At 41.5% G+C, this 20,511-nt stretch overlaps 1 protein-coding gene across 1 annotated transcript in view; it reads left to right on the forward strand.

The window, feature by feature from the left end:
• ANKRD34A (ankyrin repeat domain 34A) overlaps positions 1 to 5,791 on the forward strand; it is a 53,938-nt gene extending 48,147 nt beyond the window's left edge. The window contains exon 2 of the mRNA XM_089655491.1: positions 2,665 to 5,791. Within this exon, the coding sequence (XP_089511617.1) occupies positions 2,762 to 4,387 (1,626 nt within the window). The 5' untranslated portion in view covers positions 2,665 to 2,761 and the 3' untranslated portion in view covers positions 4,388 to 5,791. The remainder of the gene's footprint in view (positions 1 to 2,664) is intronic.
• The last annotated feature ends 14,720 nt before the right edge of the window (positions 5,792 to 20,511 follow it).

The following is a 20,511-nucleotide window of genomic DNA, read 5'->3' on the forward strand; positions in this document are numbered from 1 at the left end:
ACTAGAGGGACCTTAGATGTCACTAAAGGGGTCACCATCTGGAGGAAGGAGGTCCTGATTCCTCTATATAGATCTTTAGTTTTCAGTAGAAGGATCATCAGCAGGAGAAAGGAGGTCCTGATTTCTATATGTAGATCTTCAGTTATCACTAGAGGGGTCACCAGCAGGAGGAAGGAGGTCCTGGTTCCTCTATATAGATCATTAGTTATCACTGGAGGTATCACCAGCAAGAAGATGGAATTCTTGATTCCTCTGTATAGGTCTTTAGATATCACTAGAGGGACCTTAGATATCACTAGAGGGGTCACCATCCGGGGGAAGGAGGTCCTGATTCCTCTATATAGATCTTTAGTTTTCAGTAGAAGGATCATCAGCAGGAGGAAGGAGGTCCTGATTTCTATATGTAGATCTTCAGTTATCACTAGAAGGGTCACCAGCAGGAGGAAGGAGGTCCTGGTTCCTCTATATAGATCTTTAGTTATCACTAGAGGGATCACCAGCAAGGAGATGGAATTCTTGATTCCTCTGTATAGGTCTTTAGATATCACTAGAGGGACCTTAGATATCAATAGAGGGGTCACCAACCGAAGGAAAGAGGTCCTGATTCCTCTATATAGATCTTTAGTTTTCAGTAGAAGATTCATCAGCAGGAGAAAGGAGTTCCTGATTTCTATATATAGATCTTCAGTTATCACTAGAGGGGTCACCAGCAGGAGGAAGGAGGTCCTGGTTCCTCTATATAGATCTTTGGTTATTAGAGGGATCACCTGCAGTAGGAAAGAGGCCCTGATTCCTCTACAACATAGATCTTTATTTATCACTAGAGGGATCAACAACTAGGGGAAGGAGGTCCTGATTCCAATATCTGGATCTTTAGGTATCACTCACAAAAAGAATGATACTAATAAGATAGATTGAATTCCAAGATGGGCAACAAAGACTGCAGGAACTTAATATGTACAATCTGGAGGAAAGAAGGGAAAAGGGAGACATGAATGAAAACTTTAAATATATGAAGGGCGTGGAAAAGTTCCAGGAGAGCAGGATTTTCAACAAGAAGCTAAGAACACAGGAACATGACCTCAAACTAAAAATAGGTATGTTCACAATTTACCAAAAGAGTAGTTGTTTTGATGCTTGCAATGGATTTTGAACACAGGTAGAAAGTCAGTCAAGTGCCTTTGAACATGGATGGGGCAAACATAGATCTTCAGTATGTTCAGACAAAAGCCTAAAGAACTGAAAAATAAAAATATGCATCTGGATGGACCACTTGGTCTTTTTCTGCCATTACTTTTCTGTGTTTTGATGGGGTTTAACTCTCTGTACTGATGCATGATTTGTAAAGGTGTGTTTCCCACTTAATCACTGATATTTCTTTGAATTAAAATGTTAAATTTTCTGACTAAAGGGGTCAATCCATCAGTCACTATGGGTAACACAGATATATTTAATTTGTAGACTCAAAAGTTTCAACTTTTAGTAAAGAGCGAAGAACAGTTTAATTCTTTTACTGTTGACTGTTCCTCCATATCATAACGCACCAAATACGCACCTTCCCAAATTTCCAGGACAACAGTGACACCTTCTGGCTTTTGCTAAAAAGCTATCTCCAGCTAGGAAACTAATGGTCCTGCAAAACGGAATTTTCTTTGGATAGAAATAACCAACTTCTTCATTTATTTAATAAAATTATATAAAACCTACGACTCTCTTAGTATTCAGTAGTCACTCTTTACTAATAACAAAACTGATAAGGATTTTCTGTATCATCATCCAACCAATTTTCCAACATATTAAAGGGGTACTCTTGAATGGAAAGCTTGTTGAAGCAAGAAGTGGTTGTGGCTTATTAGAAGTTGATGCAGGCAACTTGGCATAGATAAATTTGAGAATTTTAACCATAACAACCTTGGTAGAATAAATAACTATTTGGGGGAAAACTTTTTTCGAGCACAAAAGTCCTCATCAGTTTGGTTAATTTGTTAATTTATTGCCATCTGAACCTTGGCACGTGCATCGGCAGGACACCATTATTCTTCCAGGATAGTTTCTGGAATATTCGATGGATTGCCTGTTTAGAATGTTGCCAGGATGGAGTGCAGTCTGTATTGGATGCAGATAGATGGAGAGAGCAGAGTGATAGATAGCAGGGCCGGACTGACAACTCATGGGGCCCCCAGGCAATAGGGGATCATGGGGCCCTGTGTCCTTGCCCACACTCAAAGCACACCCAAAAAAGCCAATAAAAAGTACCAGGGACATTTTATGGGGCCCCCTACTGACCCCTGGCCCTCGGGCAGTGCCCGAGTGCTTGAATGGTCAGTCCGCCCCTGACAGAGAGATAAGCTCATCAGTCTGCTGCTTCTCTTTTCACTGTCCACTCACAGGCTGGGGGAATGCCACTGACCAGTTGAGGGTTGGGGGAAGACCTGTAAGTGTTACTTTACTGCAGCAAAGAAAAATCAGGTCTCCTGCCCTGTCCTTCGGCAGCCCCTTTATATTATTTATAATGTGTACAGTATTTACCTATTTTTTTGACTGATGGACACTAAACAGAGAGATAAAAATCTCACTTTTTTTTAAGGCTGGAAAGATAGAATAAAGAATTTTTTTAAATATTTATATCAAAATAACTGTTTATTCTTTCTTTTTTTTTTACAGGAAGAACACCGGCTTGTAGAATGTGCCATTCCAACACATCTTAGCATTCCCACCTCAGCTTAGCAGATAATCTATCTGTTCCGGACCAACTTTACCAATGAGAGACTCTACCATGTTGCATACCGAGGGCAGTGCCTTACTGAAGGCTGTCTGGCAGGGTAAATTTAGACTGACCCGCCTTTTGCTGGAAGGAGGTGCTTATATCAATGAAGGTAATGCCCAGGGTGAAACCCCTTTGATGGCAGCCTGCTTAGCCAAATACGATGACCCCCAAAACAAATCTCGGATGGTAAAATACCTTCTGGAAAATGGGGCTGACCCTAATATGCCAGACAAGATGGGTAAGACAGCTTTAATGCATGCTTGCTGCAATCACACGGGGGCAAGCATTGTGTCTGTGCTGCTGGAACATGGCTCAGACCCAAGTCTGAAGGACTATTCAGGCACATCGGCCCTCATGTATGCTCTTAACAAGGGTGACCGAGAAACCTTAAGGGTCCTTCTGGATGCCTGCAAGGCCAGGGGGAAAGAAGTCATCATTATTACCACAGACACCTCTCCTTCTGGAACTAAAAAAACAAAGCAGTATCTCAACTCACCTCCCTCACCTGGAGTAGATGAAAAGCAATCTCCATCCATATGCATGTCACCTTCAGACATTGATTTAAAAACATCGCTTTCCCCTGCCAGCGAGAAAGAAGAAGCGCGGGATGTGTTCAATTTTAACATGGGTACTAGGCTTACCTGTCCTACATCCCGGCAATTAGAGATTAAAACTTCTGACCACATACCAACAAAAGGCAGGATGGTCAACAAGAAGCAATTAAAAAGGCTTAACTCTGAACCTTGGGGTCTGGTGGCCCCATCTGTTCTGGCTGCTTCTCAACTTGCCGTACCTCAAGAAAAGCCCTCAGCAGAAGAATCCGAGGAGAAGATCATTGCAGAGGTCAATAATCTGTCTATTAACAAAAGATCTTTGCTTTCTAGACGTCATAGTATAGAGGGACAAGACCCATCTTGTTTTAAGACCAGCGAGCAGTCTTCTGAGGAAGATCCCTCTGGACCAGACTCTTCATGGGCTGACAAAGTTCAGTTAAGCCACTTACACCAGCCACTCTCAAGGCGCAACACAGCACCTGAGGCTCAGGAAACATCTAATGTCCCCTTGGCTCCAACGATTGGAACTAATTTACGTGGAGTTCCTCATCATAAGTTGACACGTATGGACCATTATGAATCAGACTCCCATCTTTGCCCTGATTCTATTCCAGGTTCTCCAGACTCTGGGCGGGTTTCCTTGGAAAGAAGGAAATACAATGCTTCTCCATTAACACTTTTCACCAGTTCCTCCCGAGAATCGTTAGAGAGTATTCCCAGTGCTGTCTCCCCAATGACTGTTCGTAGGCGGACTCCAGGCCTCCTGGAAAGACGAGGATCTGGGACCCTTCTTTTGGATCACATATCTCATACTAGACCAGGCTTCTTACCACCGCTGAACGTCAACCTTAACCCTCCAATCCCAGACATCCGATCTAATGGCAAAGCGCCTTCACCAGTGCATGGCAGCCAGAAAACATTGGTTCCTGTGGCCCCAAGCTCTCCAAAACACTTTGACGCCAAAGCCAAAAAGAAACTTATTAGAAGGCACTCTATGCAAACTGAACAGATTAAACAGCTTGCCAGTTTCCAGAATCTATTCACTCAGAATGAATCCTCCAATTAAAGGGTTACTTGACATAGAAATTAAACATTATCTAAAAAGAAAAAAAAACACTTGTAACATTCACAGATATTTATGTAAAAGTTTTTAAGCTTTTAGAAGAAGATACCAGGAATAGCTCCCCATGGTGACTTCAGGATACTGACCGGGGCGGGGGGGGAGGGGGCAAATATGGATTACAAATTATTGAATAAATCATTCCCAAGACCATAGCTTTTTTCAAAGTGTGACTTTGCATACATATGTGTGGATGTTATCAGTAGGCTCTCCAAATCAAGCAATTTAAAAATTCAAAGTATTATAACCATAAAATAATGTTACATACCCATGAAAATGAAACTCTGCGCAGCTTTTGATAAAATGGTTGTAAAAAAAGACAGGTCTTTCAAGTCATGCCATGTCCAGTTTTATATATAGAAATAGAAATGAAAAAAAAAACAATATCTTGAAGAAGTAATGTTATCCATAAATGTGAAAACTAGGTTTTAGTAGCAACTGGGGTGACCCAATCTTTGTTGAAGTTTTGACCATTGATTCAAAAAATGACTTTCTCTCATCTCCTTTTCGATGCACAAAGTTGTTTCATAAATCATTATTTATTATATCTTGTGTTTTGTATGCAAGGTACAACAGCAGGTCAGTTAGAACAGACAATACATTAGTAGAAAATATTTTACCTATTAAGATTTAACAGTTGAATGTATATTTTAGAGAAATCTAAAATCTATGATTTCCGAAACAGCTTTAGTCTGGTAATAATATTGCAGGCAAAGCACACACAGAGATAATATATGTATATATATATATATATATATATATACATATATATATATTATTATAAGTAGCATATTATCTTGAGGAAAACAGGTGTTGTTATATATACCAGGGATTGATTCTCTTGCTTATCTTAGGTTACCTTACAGCACTTTGCCCTGTCTACTCATGTATAAATACAAATATATAAATATATATCTATATATCTATATTTAGAAAGATAGAGATTAGAGACACACGGATGTGGTTGTGTAAACACATATTTATTTATATATACGCACACATATATGCACATGTGTATGAAGACGATAACATTTTCTGTAAAGGATGTACATTCAACTCCTTTTGACTAGTACGGCACTATTTTTGAACAGGAAGATTTTGCAGACCCGGCGTAGACCCCATTACCGTACCCAAAAATGAACTTGCAGCATTCTACTACTTCCATTGCTAATGGTTCTACTAATCATGATACCAGGAATGTCAGCTCAGTCAAGAGTTTCTAGCATAGACTCTTTAAGCCCTGTAAGACCAGGCTACAAGAAGTGCCCATCATTGTACCTAAAATAGTTTAGAGGTCTTCCATTGTGTAATTGTAATTGTCAGCCCTGAATAAATGACCTTCTCTTGTAATTTTTGCATGAATAACCCCTATAGAAAGAAATGTAATTGGCGCATGGCATGTGATTACGTTACACTAAGCCACATGTTGGATTTTTTAAAACTTTTGTGTCCAATTATTAAGTAATAGCCTTAAAGTTGTTTCAGTGAATCATTTTACCAATAAGTAATATTATAATTATCATATGTGTAAATATAATATTAGCTATATTTTTGACAGAACTAAGATGAACTAAATAGGTAAATGCATATTGAACATAAATAATTGTCACTCTTAAGGTGAAAATATATTATTCTTGACTACAAGACACAGTGCTATGTAGTTGTAAATTGTGATACATTTTTAAAATATTTCAGCCAAATAGCAGTCCTTATACTGCATTTTAAATGAAAAGCTTAGTTTTAGCCAAACTGGGGAAGAGCTAAAATTTCATTCAAACTTTCATTGCTTTGATCCCATTGGCGAGATTCCCCCCCCCCCCACACACACACTTCCTGTCCATGTGACAACCTTCTGAGATAGCTGGAAGGCATAGATAGCAATAAAATATTGTCAGTGGTTCTAACAATTCCTAACACCCCCAAAAAATGTGTGTTTTGGGTAGAGTTTTCCTTGAAAATATATTTGGTGGGGCTTAAAGTACACATTTACTTAGCAAAGAATTCTAAGCTGGCCTCAAGATTGAAACAAAGGCACCCTTAGATACCTGCACGCACCATTGCTGGCTCTTTTTCAGGCTCCTGGAGTGACCCAAAAAACAGGGTGCTCTAATATGTATTTCTGAACTTCAGGAAGTAATTTTAGACAAGGTCCTTCTGCCTGTGGACACTTGTTGTTGGTTCTTCAGTATGATAAAAGAGACAATTTGCCAATACCAAGGTGTAGGGTATAGCCTCTTGACTTAGCATCCTGATGTTTGCACGCTAGAGCACTTTGTATTCGGTGGCACTAGAGAGGACAAATTAGGATGCCTGAAATACATTTTGAGACATTTAGATGTGTTTTGGTGAATAGAGGTATACTTTAAAAGAATATATTACCCAGAAACATTTTCTTATTGCACTAATAGTCACAAGCTACTGAGCTTGAAGTCTTAAAATCCTCCTATAGAAGAGTTCTACTTTTGTGGAACATACGAGCACAGGCATACCTTAGTAAAATCAAAATAACCAGTCATCAAATATGTTTATATGCATTGAGTGAATGCTCTCATAATATCCATACATACCCATACAGCAAAATAATGCTTTGATAGTTGGGATCCACAACAATTTCATTATATCAATTAACCCAACTCTGGCTGCATAATTAGATACAGCCAAAAGTATGTGGTCACCTGGTCATCACACCTACCGTATGGTTGAAAGCATGTTGACTAGGGTTGCCACCTAATCCCTTTAAAACTGAACACATATTAATTACACAGGTTCTGAGGCTAATTATAAAAAAGATAAGGCATTAAGTGAGTTTAATTACTACCTTACTCAGCCACAGAACCTTGTTAATATGTGTTGGGGTTTAAAGGGATGAGGTGGCAACACTAATGTTGACCCCCTTCCAAATTATTGACTTCTTGTGTTTCCAGTGAAGGGTACGGTTTGTACTACAGTATACAAAGATGTGTCAGACAATTTTGCACTTCCAATCTTGTGGCAACAGTTTATGTTCCAGCATTACTGTTCTCTGTATACCAATAGAGTTCCATAAAGACGTGGTTTGATGAGTTTGGTGTGGAGGAACTCAAGTGTCCTGCACAGAGCCCTGACCCCAGCTCTACTGAACACCTTTGGGATTAATTGAAACTTCCATTGTGAGTCTGGTCTTCTCAGCCAACATCAGTACTGACCTCAGAAATGTTCTTTTGGCTGAATGGACACTAATACCAACAGACAAAATCTTGTGAAATAGACTTCCCAGAGGATTGGAGGCTGTTATGGCCATAACGTTGGTAGAGGGGACATGCCATATTAATGTCCATGGCTTTACAATGGGATATCCAACAATCTTCTATAGATGCAATGGTCAGGTGTTCACAAATGTTTTGGCCATAGTGTATAGCAGTGGTCTCCAAACTGGGCCTGATGCGGCCCTTTGCTTGCCCTTGAGGCACTATTTCCCCACCAACACCAACAATAGGGCACTATTCCTCTCACGGACACCAACAGTGGGGTACTATTCCTCCCACTGACACCAACAATTGGGATACTATTCTTTCTGCTAGCACCAACAATATGGCACTATTTCTCCCACTAAAACCAATGATGGGGCACTATTCCTCCCACTAACACCAACTGTGGGGCACTATTCCTCCCACTGACACCAACAAGTGGGGCACTATTCTTTCCGCTGACACCAACGATGGGGCACTATTCTTCCCACTGACATCAACAATTGGGCACTATTCCTTTCACTGATACCAATGATGGGGCACTATTCCTTACCCCAGAATCAACAATGGGGCACTATTCCTCTCATTGTTGGCAATGATGGGACACTATTCCTTACCCCAATACCAACAATGGGGCACTATTCCTCCCACTGATAGCAATGATGGGGCACAATTTCTTACCTCAAAACCAGCAATGTGACACTATTCCTCCCACTGATACCAATGATTGGGCACTATTCCTCCCACTGACACCAATGATGGAGCACTATTCCTCCCACTGATACCAGTGATGGGGCACTATTCCTCCTACTGATGCCAATGAAGGAGCACTATTCCTCCCACGGATACCAATGATGGGGCACTATTCCTCCAACTGATACCAATGATGGGGCACTATTCCTCCCACTGATACCAATGATGGGGCCCTATTCCTCCCACTGATACCAATGATGGGGCCCTATTCCTCCCACTGATACCAATGATGCGGCCCTATTCCTCCCACTGATACCAATGATGGGGCACTATTCCTCCAACTGACACCAATGATGGGGCCCTATTCCTCCCACTGATACCAATGATAGGGCACTATTCCTCCCACTGATAACAATGATGGGGCCCTATTCCTCCCACTAATACCAATGATGGGGCCCTATTCCTCCCACTGATACCAATGATGGGGCACTGTTTACTCCCACTGATACCAATGATGGGGCCCTATTCCTCCCACTGATACCAATGATAGGGCACTATTCCTCCCACTGATAACAATGATGGGGCCCTATTCCTCCCACTGATACCAATGATGGGGCCCTATTCCTCTCACTGATACCAATGATGGGGCACTGTTTACTCCCAGGGCATTTGCTTTTCACACTGGCCATGGTCCAACCCCCACAAAATCAGAAGGACAGTGAACTGGCCCTTTGTTTGGAAAGTTTGGAGACCCCTGGTATACAGAATAGTGTAGTGCTCTCAAGGAATGATTAAAGATATTCAACCATATAACTAAAGTAATATTATTAATGACAAGTGGGCATATTTCCACTTTATTTCTGAAATGCAAAATATGAACCCAACTAATCGTTAATCATCCAAAGTATATAACTTGAGTGTGTCTTCCTTGTTCTGCTGTGTCCCATAGACAGCCCAGATGTGCCCAACATTCTAATAGTCGGACAATGGTCATCTAATGTCTATGGTCACATTTTGAATTGAAGCCTTATTTCCAGATGATTGTAGCAATATGTCTTCTAAAATACTTTCTCATGAGAGGTTTTCATTTAAAGAGAAACTGCCTGCAGATAGCTAAATGCACTGATGAAACTTGCAAAGGTGACCTGTTGATTCTGCCACAAGGATTTCTAATTCTGTTTAGCCAGTTTTTATTATTCACAGCCACACTGCACAGTCAGGAAGGTGATATAAAGGTACTGGAGCCAAACAGTGATCAACCCCAAGGGGTGATCAAATGTTAACTATTTATTGGCAAATCACTGATCTCCACTGAATCTGATCAATTTGATCTTCTTTTCGTTTGCACTATTTTGGCTTTGTTATCCATCTGACTCTGTTGACTTCAGCTTATTACCAGTCTTTATGCTGGCCATACGTGGCTCAAATTTTGAATGACACCAGCTGAATCAAGTGAAATTCCAGCTTTGGTTGGTCCTGCACAAACTTTGATTGAAAAATTGAAGGATCCTGGACAACTCATGGGGCCCCCGGGCAATAGGGGATTATGGGGCCCCTGTGTCCTTGCCCAAACTCAAAAAAGCCTAGGAAAAAGGTACCAGGGGCATCTCATGGTGCTCCCTACTGACCCTGGTCCCTCGGGCAGTGCCCGAATTTCCAAATGGTCAGTCCGCCCCTGAACCTGGTTGACAATTGTCAGTTGAACTGCGACTACATCCACTCAGACACACTTACTGTTTGGGTATTCAAACAGTGGCAGGTGCTGTGGCTGTCTGAAAACAATAGCCAACAGGGGAGATGATTCTATCCAAGCACCTATGGGGGAATATATCACTTTCTTTCATTTTGCCTGTGGGGCTGAATGAATGAAATTTAATTTAGTTAGCTTTACCCTGAATGAAGCTCAGGAAATCAGGAGAGGCCACTGAAATTTAGAACTGTTTAAAAAAAAATTCAATTGGACTGCTGGTGCCATACTGGAAGGCAGTAGAAGTAAATGACTGTTCTTCAGCGTTTGAACATCAGGCAATTGCTTCACCAGCTGGTCCCATACTGGAAAGCAGCTTTCATTGAAGCGGACCTCAAGCCCAAAATTAAACTTACCCCCATATCCTAAAGCCTGTAACTAAATTAGTTTTTTTTTTAATGGGGGGAGCACGTTTTTATGATATCTACTTGCACTTCTTCATTTCCAACTTAGGCAGAAATAATGTTGCCTCAATTCCCACCTCACCTCCTACAGCCTACATAGATAACACCACCAGGAGGCTGCAGGAGGCATCTCATGGCAGTTAGGAGGCTGGCTGTGAGCCTTCATGGAGTCACAGCTTGAGGTCAGCTTGATTTGTAGGAGCCCTGAGAAGAAACGGTTGCAGGGAAGACAGTGCTAAACTCCATGGACTAGTAGGTATCTGGTTCTGAAAAGTCAACAACTACAGCATTTGATTTTTAATTTTCACGCGCTCAGGTGAAGTTTCTCTCTAAGGTAGCCCAAGACTCGATCTTCTGTCTTCCCAAGACTTTCGTGTTTGGTTGCAGTCTTGTTTTGGCTGCCAGTACTAATATCCCCTTTCTCGAATAATGTTTGTTAAGCATTCCTGACTTTAAAAACACCTGATTGATGCAATTGAATTGGATAGAGGTGACAAGGGAATGAATGATCAGGTTTTAATCCTAGACCAACAAGCTTATTGGGAAATTGACGAAAGGACGTGGTTGAGCAACAGTTAACCGTAGCATCAGGTTACAGCATTGGAAAGCTTGTTGATTTGACTTTTTGGCTTAGGAGTGCCAATTGTGGCTAGGTAGGTATATTACAGTAGTTATATATTACAAGGGCCAAGGGCTAGCATAGGAAATTGGACAGCTAGACAGCTTGGCAGATGTTAAGACCACCCCCAGTAATCTTGCCAGTGTGGACTGAAGCCTATTTAGTTACATAGTTAGTCTGGCTGAAAAAAAGACAAAAGTCCATCCAGTTCAATCATAAAATAAATAAATAAATTTATAATCCTATACCCATAGTTGATCCAGAGGAAGGCATAAACCCAGCAAAGCATGATCCAATTTTCTCCTGCAGGGGAAAAAATTCCTTCCTGATCTCCTGAGAGGCAATTGGATATTCCCTGGATCAACTTTACCTATAAATGTTATGTCCAGTTATATTCTGTGTATTCAAGAAAGAATCCAGGACTTTTTTTTAAAGCAATTCACTGAGCTGGCCAGAACCAACTCTTGAGGGAGTCTATTTCACATTTTCACAGCTCTCACTGTGAAGAAACCTTTCCGTGTTTGGAGATTAAACCTCTTTTCCCCCAGACGTAAAGAGCGCCCCCTTGTCCTCTGTGATGACCTCAGGGGGAATAACTCTACACCGAGTTCACTATATGAACCACTGATGTATTTATACATGGAGATCATATCCCCCTTATGTATGATACATGGAGATCATATCCCCCCTTATGTATTATACATGGAGATCATATCCCCCCCTTATGTATTATACATGGAGATCATATCCCCCCCTTATGTATTATACATGGAGATCATATCCCCCCTTATGTATTATACATGGTGATCATATCCCCCCTTATGTATTATACATAGTGATCATATCCCCCCTTATGTATTATACATGGAGATCATATCCCCCTTATATATTATACATGGAGATCATATCCCCCCTTATGTATTATACATGGAGATCATATCCCCCCTTATGTATTATACATGGAGATCATATCCCCCCTTATGTATTATACATGGAGATCATATCCCCCCTTATGTATCATACATGGTGATCATATCCTTCCTTATGTATCATACATGGAGATCATATCCCCCCTTATGTATTATACATGGTGATCATATCCCCCTTATGTATTATACATGGTGATCATATCCCCCCTTATGTATTATACATGGAGATCATATCCCCCTTTTGTATTATACATGGTGATCATATCCCCCCTTATGTATTATACATGGAGATCATATCCCCCCTTATGTATTATACATGGAGATCATATCCCCCCTTATGTATCATACATGGTGATCATATCCTTCCTTATGTATCATACATGGAGATCATATCCCCCCTTATGTATTATACATGGAGATCATATCCCCCTTATGTATTATACATGGAGATCATATCCCCCCTTATGTATTATACATGGAGATCATATCCCCCCTTATGTATTATACATGGAGATCATATCCCCCTTATGTATTATACATGAAGATCATATCCCCCCTTATGTATTATACAGGGAGCTCATATCCCCCCTTATGTATTATACATGGAGATCATATCCCCCCTTATGTATTATACATGGTGATCATATCCCCCTTATGTATTATACATGGAGATCATATCCCCCCTTATGTATTATACATGGAGATCATATCCCCCCTTATGTATTATACATGGAGATCATATCCCCCCTTATGTATTATACATGGAGATCATATCCCCCTTATATATTATACATGGAGATCATATCCCCCCTTATGTATTATACATGGATATCATATCCCCCCCCTTATGTATTATACATGGAGATCATATCCCCCCTTATGTATTATACATGGAGATCATATCCCCCCTTATGTATTATACATGGAGATCATATCCCCCCTTATGTATTATACATGGAGATCATATCCCCCCTTATGTATTATACATGGAGATCATATCCCCCCTTATGTATTATACATGGTGATCATATCCCCCCCCTTATGTATTATACATGGAGATCATATCCCTCCTTATGTATTATACATGGAGATCATATCCCCCCTTATGTATTATACATGGAGATCATATCCCCCCTTATGTATTATACATGGAGATCATATCCCTCCTTATGTATTATACATGGAGATCATATCCCCCCTTATGTATTATACATGGAGATCATATCCCCCTTATGTATTATACATGGAGATCATATCCCCCCTTATGTATTATACATGGAGAACATATCCCCCCTTATGTATTATACATGGAGATCATACCCCCCCTTATGTATTATACATGGAGATCATATCCCCCCCTTATGTATTATACATGGAGATCATATCCCACCTTAATCTCCTCTTCTCAAGAGAGAATAAATTCAGTTCCTCTAATCTTTCCTCATATCTGATCTCCTCCATGCCTCTTATCAGTTTGGTTGCCCTTCTCTGCATTTTCTCCAGTTCCCCAATGTTCTTTATGTGAATCGGTGCCCAAAACTAAATTGCATGTTCCATATGAGGAATATACAGTCATGGCCGAAATTGTTGGCACCCTTGATATTTCTCCAGGAAATCATGTATTTCTCACGAAACGTATTGCATTAACACATGTTTTGCTATACACATGTTTATTCCCTTTGTGTGTATTGGGACAAAACAAAAAAAGGGAGGAAAGAAAGCAAATTCGACATAATGTCACACAAACCTCCAAAAATGGGCTGGACAAAAGTATTGGCACCCTTTCACAACTGTGGATAAATAAGAATGTTACAAGCATGTGATGCTCCTGTAAACTCACCTGGGGCAAGTAACAGGTGTGGGCAATATAGAAATCACACCTGAAAGCAGATAAAAAGGAGAGACGTTCACTTAACCTTTGCATTGTGTGTCTGTCTGTGCCACACTAAGCATGGACAACAGAAAGAGGAGACGAGAACTGTCTGAGGACCTGAGAACCAAAATTGTGGCAAAATATCAACAATCTCAAGGTTACAAGTCCATCTCCAGAGAACTAGATTTGCCTTTGTCCACAGTGCGCAACATTATCAAGAAGTTTGCAACCCATGGCACTGTAGCTAATCTCCCTGGTCGTGGACGGATGAGGAAAATTGATGAAAGATTGCAACGCAGAATAGTCCGGATGGTGGATAAGCAGCCCCAAACATGTTCCAAAGACATTCAAGCTGTCCTGCAGGCTCAGGGAGCATCAGTGTCAGCGCGAACTATCCGTCGACATTTAAATGAAATGAAACGCTATGGCAGGAGACCCAGGAGGACCCCACTGCTGACACAGAGACATAAAAAAGCAAGACTACAGTTTGCCAAAATGTACTTGAGTAAGCCAAAAGCCTTCTGGGAAAACGTCTTGTGGACAGATGAGACCAAGATAGAGCTTTTCGGTAAAGCACATCATTCTACTGTTTACCGAAAACGGAATGAGGCCTACAAAGAACAAAACACAGTACCTACGGTAAAATATGGTGGAGGTTCAATGATGTTTTGGGGTTGTTTTGCTGCCTCTGGCACTGGGTGCCTTGACTGTGTGCAAGGCATCATGAAATCTGAGGATTACCAAAGGATTTTGGGTCGCACTGTAGGGCCCAGTGTCAGAAAGCTGGGTTTGCGTCCAAGATCCTGGGTCTTCCAGCAGGACAATGACCCCAAACATACGTCAAAAAGCACTCAGAAATGGATGGCAAAGAAGCGCTGGAGAGTTCTGAAGTGGCCAGCAATGAGCCCAGATCTAAATCCCATTGAACACCTGTGGAGAGATCTTAAAATTGCTGTTGGGAAAAGGTGTCCTTCCAATAAGAGAGACCTGGAGCTGTTTGCAAAGGAAGAGTGGTCCAAAATTCCGGGTGAGAGGTGTCAGAAGCTTATTGATGGTTATAGGAAGCGACTGATTTCAGTTATGTTTTCCAAAGGGTGTGCAACCAAATATTAAGTTAAGGGTGCCAATACTTTTGTCCAGCCCATTTTTGGGGTTTTGTGTGACATTATGTCATATTTGCTTTTCTGCCTCTGTTTTATATTTGTTCCAATACATACAAAGGGAATAAACATGTGTATAGCAAAACATGTGTTAATGCAATACCTTTTTTGTGTGAAATACTTGATTTTCAGGAAAAATATCAAGGGTGCCAACAATTTCGGCCATGACTGTATGTGATTCCACAAAGTCTCATTTTTCTATGAGTTTATTTGTTGTCTCAACCGACAGATAACCAACAATGCAAAACCCAAAGCAATAACCGCCAGTCCTGTCCATAGAAATGTCCATAGCCATCTTGCACCTTCCTCAAACGACTAGCTTAGATGGAGGCCAAGCGACTGAAGCTGGGAACATAATCCATTCTTAAAATGGTCAATAGGACTATTGGCTGTAGTATTACATAGTCTGCACTAACTTAAAACACCTGGACTGACTGGGCCTAACCGGGCTGTATGGAGCTAGGTGATTTAAAAAAAAAAAAAAAAAAATCCTCTTTTATGGAGATTCCTGTTCTGTTTAGGAAACGCCGTCTGTACAAATACTACTTTTAATTTCTCATATGCATAGAACAACAGAGAAAACTAGTTTTAATGGCAGAGAAAACGTATACACAAGTGTGTGTATGTGCATCGGTGTATGTATAGTTATAGGTATGTGTCAATAGATATATATTCTGTGTGTGTGCCTAGATCTGTACAGTGCGTGTAGATAACAGTGTATACCGTCCGTGAATGCCTAGACAACTAATGCCTAGAACTTTCAATTGCATTTATGTCTTGTGTGCACAAGATGGCGCTGTTGCCTGAGGTATCAAGTCTATTGATAAAACAATTAGAAAGGGGAGGGGGAATAGGCGGAGCATAAAGTTGCTGTGGATTTTTTTTTTTTCCTTCTTCAGGCAGGATATATTTGGATGGAAACCCACTTTGTCAATGAATACCTTTGCTGATTATGTAGATTATGGAGCTGTACAATAAAAGAACAAATAAATATTTATTATGGGACCGAATCGGCAACTTGACGTGTCATTGGTTTATTCTTGTTTTACTTTAGGTATGAGTCTATGAATGTGGATATAAACCCACTGCAACCTTAGACTAAGCTTGGAATTATTATTATTATACAGTATTTATAAAGTGCCAATAGTTCTCTCAGCGCTGTACATTACAATGGGGGACAGAACATGTGACAGAACAATACCAATACAATGCAAAACATGAGGGGATTGAGGACCCTGCTCTTTCGAGCTTACAATCTAGGAGGGAGGGGATGGTGGCACAGGAGGAGATAGCTGTGGGGGATGGAGTGGTAGGAAGAGTGGAGGAGGTCGGCAGGTTAGCAGGGGGTGGGGTAGGCTTCCCTGAAGAGATGGAGAAGGAGAGGAGAGTAGGTGATAATCTGATGGGTTGGGGCAGGGAGTTCCAGAGGATGGGTGACACCCTGGAGAAGTCCTGGAGGCGGGCATGGGAGGAGGAGACCAGGGAACTATAGAGAGGAGGTCTTGTGAGGAGTGGAGTGTGCGTGTTGGGTGGTACTTGGATATTAGGTCAGTGATGTAGTTCAGGGCAGTATGGTGGACGGCTTTGTACGTCAGCGTTAGGATTTTGAATTTGATCCGTTGTGCAATCGGAAGCCAGTGGAGGGATTGGCAGAGGGGGGTGATGGAGATGGAGCGGTTGGAAAGGTGAATGAGTCTGGCAGCTGTATTCAGGATCGACTGAAGCGGGGATAGCCAGTGGCAAGGCAGGCCAGTGAGGAGGGAGTTGCAGTAGTCGAGTCGTGATATGATGAGAATGACGCTCAAAATCAGGGATTCTATTCCCATGATCCACAGGTGAAGGGGTGCAGGCTGTCAATATGCCCATGCAGAGCGAGAATCTGAGATGCAAATATTGCTCTTCGCTCAAGGAATCCCTAGCAACCTCTGGAGGAACCCTAGGTTTTCACGGAACCCTGGTTGCAAAACCCTGAGCTAGGAGATCCTTTCTCAACCAAGGTTCTGTTGAACCCTAGGGTTCCTCCTGAGATTGATAAGGGTTCCTCAAGCAATGGGCTCAAGTAACTTATCCCCCCCACCTACAATGACCACCAAGGTACATGCGTAAGAGGTTCCAGATCTCAAAATATCAAATTATTAATGTCCTTAGCTGGTGTGTCTTATCTATCAAGCTGAATCTCTTTTGTTTAGTCACTCCTATGCAACCGGGTACCTGATTCATAAGAAGGAGTCCTGAAAGTGATCCAGTTATATAGAAAATAGTGGCGGCACCACAACAATGGTGATCCAGTACTTAGTAACTATGTAGCTTCAACCTTCATGTCTCTGTCAAGAAACCACGCCTACTGACGCATTTCACAAACATGGTATAGATGACATATATGAAACTTTAGTGATTGGGTCAGCAGCGGACTGACAACTCATGGGGCCCCTGGGCAATAGGGGATCATGGGGCCCCTGTGTCCTTGCCCAAACTCAAAAAAGCCTATGAAAAAGGTACCAGGGGCATCTCATAGGGCCCCCTACTGACCCCGGGCCCTCGGGCAGTGCCCGAGTTTCCAAATGGTCAGTCCGCCCCTGGATTGGGTTTATATCTAGTAAATAGAGCAAACACTCTCCTGACCAGCCACCATAACATGTGAGAGAGGATTGGCTAAAGCCCATATTTCTCCACCAAGAAGCCACACCCCTGACAGGGTTTCACTTTGCCTACCAGGGATTAGTCATAGATTAGTGATATGCAATACTTGTGCAAACCTACTGTCATTCAGCTAGGACAGACTTTCTCAAAATTTTAAACACAGAGGAACCCTTGAAATGACTTTCTGGTCTCAGGGAATCCCTGTTAAAAATTATTATATCTACAGCTCATGATACATTATGGTCACTCGGAAGAATGCTCCTAACGCTTGTGGTCATTGAGAACAATTACTCCATTACAGATAGCTAAAAAGAACAATGATGTCAGTGAAAACTTATCTGAGAGGCAAACATTGCTCATTGAACCCCTAGCAACCTCTGGAGGAACCTTAGGGTTTCATGGAACCCTGGTTGTAAAACCCTGAGCTAGGACATCCTTTCTCAACCAAGGTTCTGTTGAACCCTAGGGTTCCTCCTGAGATTGATAAGGGCTCCTCGAGCAATGGGCTCAAGTAATTTATTCCCCCCACCTACAATGACCACCAATGTACGAGGTACATGTGTAAGAGGTTCCAGATCTCGAAATGTCAAATTATTAATGTCTATTGCTGGTGTGTCTTATCCATCAGGCTGAATCACTTTTGTTTAGTCACTCCTATACAACCGGGTACCTGATTCATAAGAAGGGGTCCTGAAAGTCATCCAGTAGAAAACAGTGGAGGAACCACAACAATGGTGATCCAGTTCAGAGTGATCTTCAATAGGATAATCAATAGAATCAAACATGGTTTAGGGCAGGTTTTCTCAACCAAGGTTCCATTGAACCCTTTGGTTCCTCCAGAGGTTGCAAGGGGTTCCTTGAGCAATAACAAGGCATTTCCTTGTTAGTATACTTTTCATAAGCCCCTCTATTATTTTGACAAAAAGGGTTGCAGTTTTTCTGCAATTACATTGTTGGTTGTGTGACCAGTGCAGATGTGGCTTAGTGGGGGATCTTCTTTTAGGGCTTGTTCAGTTGAGCTGGCTTGATCTACACCAAGGTTTCTCAACCAGGGTTCCTCCAGAGGTTGCTAGGGGCTCCTTGAGCAATAAACAGTTTCTGCATCTCAGGTAAGTTCCCACTGACACCCATGATCTTTTTAGCTATATGTAAGGGGGTAATTCTTCTCAATGACCACACATGTAAGGGGCATTCTTCCCACTGACTATCACATTAATGAATCATAATTTGTAGTTATAGTAATCTTTAGCAGGGGTTCCCTGAGACCGGAAATTTATTTCAAGTGTTGAAAAGATGGAGAAAGTTTGGTTTCGGGGTATGCACCCTACCCCTTCATCGGAGCTTGACTAATGTATAAATTCAACAAGCCTGGACTCAAATAAATGTGGAAATGCATATAGATCTGCTATCAACTATTAATGCCTGTTAAAGTCCAGGCATTGTTGAAGCTCAGTATTAGTCAACAGCATTGGCTCATTTAGTCTATTGATTATCCAGTAAATGGTCACTTTGGACTTGATCACCACTGTTGTGGTGCCCGTACTGTTTTCTAGATATCTGGACACACATGTAAGTAGGCACCTCTATGCTGACCACTAAAAATGATCTGCTCTGGCTGTCAAGGCTGTCAGGTGGTTGTCAAGTATGCAACATTATTCTTTAATTAAATACTTTCTACAACTTATTGATCACACTTCATCATTTTTAGGAAGGGGTTCCTCGAGACCTGAAAATTATTTCAAGGGTTCTACTGGGGACGGAACGTTGAGAAAGGCTGAGCTTGGGTGTCTGTGAAAGTTCTCATTTATCCAGAACTTGGTTTATCTTTTACAAGTTAGTCACATTCAGTTGGACTTTTTCTGTAATGTTGAAGACTTTTTTAGCTTCTCCCAGAGGTTTATTCAGTTCTAATGAGTGTTAGAAAGACACCCCAACTTTGATATCAACACATGTGTCGCCAACTCCTTGAATCACTCACCATGGAAAAGCAGATGCTCTTGTCCCAAGGACAGGATGGGAGGTGTGAACATTATGGACCAGCCTGTTCTAGATGCATAATCCCATGCTTGGTGTCAGGAAGGCTGTTAACCTTTCGATTTACATGGCTTAAGGTGTGAACTGTTGTCAAAAGAGAAGTTAAAATGGCACAATATGTGGAAGACAGATGCTGTTGATGGCCTCTTATGGCTCATGCAATCCAGTTGCCTTCTTTGTCCAAAGTGTGCAGTCTGTATTCCACTTGGTGTTGGCATTCAAATAGCAGATACTGGTCTGTCTGGGTGGGTTTCCTGTAGGCCTCAATGTCCAAGTCCTCAACCCCGTTGACATGTAACCCACAATCAGGTGTGGATTTTGAACAACTGGTTTGCAAGACAGTGAAAGAGGCCTTCTACGTCAAACTGGAACAACAATTGTTGAACATGGGTTGGCGCCTTCAACACCATCTAGGTGATATCACACATTCAGTCAAGTACACCAAAGGATTTTCACTTACGAAGTCTTCCTGACACCATGGATGTTTGGGTAAATATGAAAGAGCACCCATTGTCTCACTTGATGGATTGTCCAAACATTTATGGAAAATGTGTAAGTGCAAGTAGAGCCAACTCATTTCCAGGGAACAGCCATACCTCCTTCAAGGCTAGTATGTGAATAGCAAATATGTATAACTAGATAAATACAATAAAAAAACAATATGACACCATGGATGGGATCATGTAAGCAGAACTGGGTTAGGACATGCTCTCCTCCCATCCTGTTCTTGGACAGTCATTGCAG

This window comes from Staurois parvus, unplaced genomic scaffold (assembly GCF_062004578.1).
Source record: "Staurois parvus isolate SC_StPar_1 unplaced genomic scaffold, SC_StPar_1.0 ptg000842l, whole genome shotgun sequence".
NCBI classification, from domain to species: Eukaryota; Metazoa; Chordata; class Amphibia; order Anura; family Ranidae; genus Staurois; species Staurois parvus.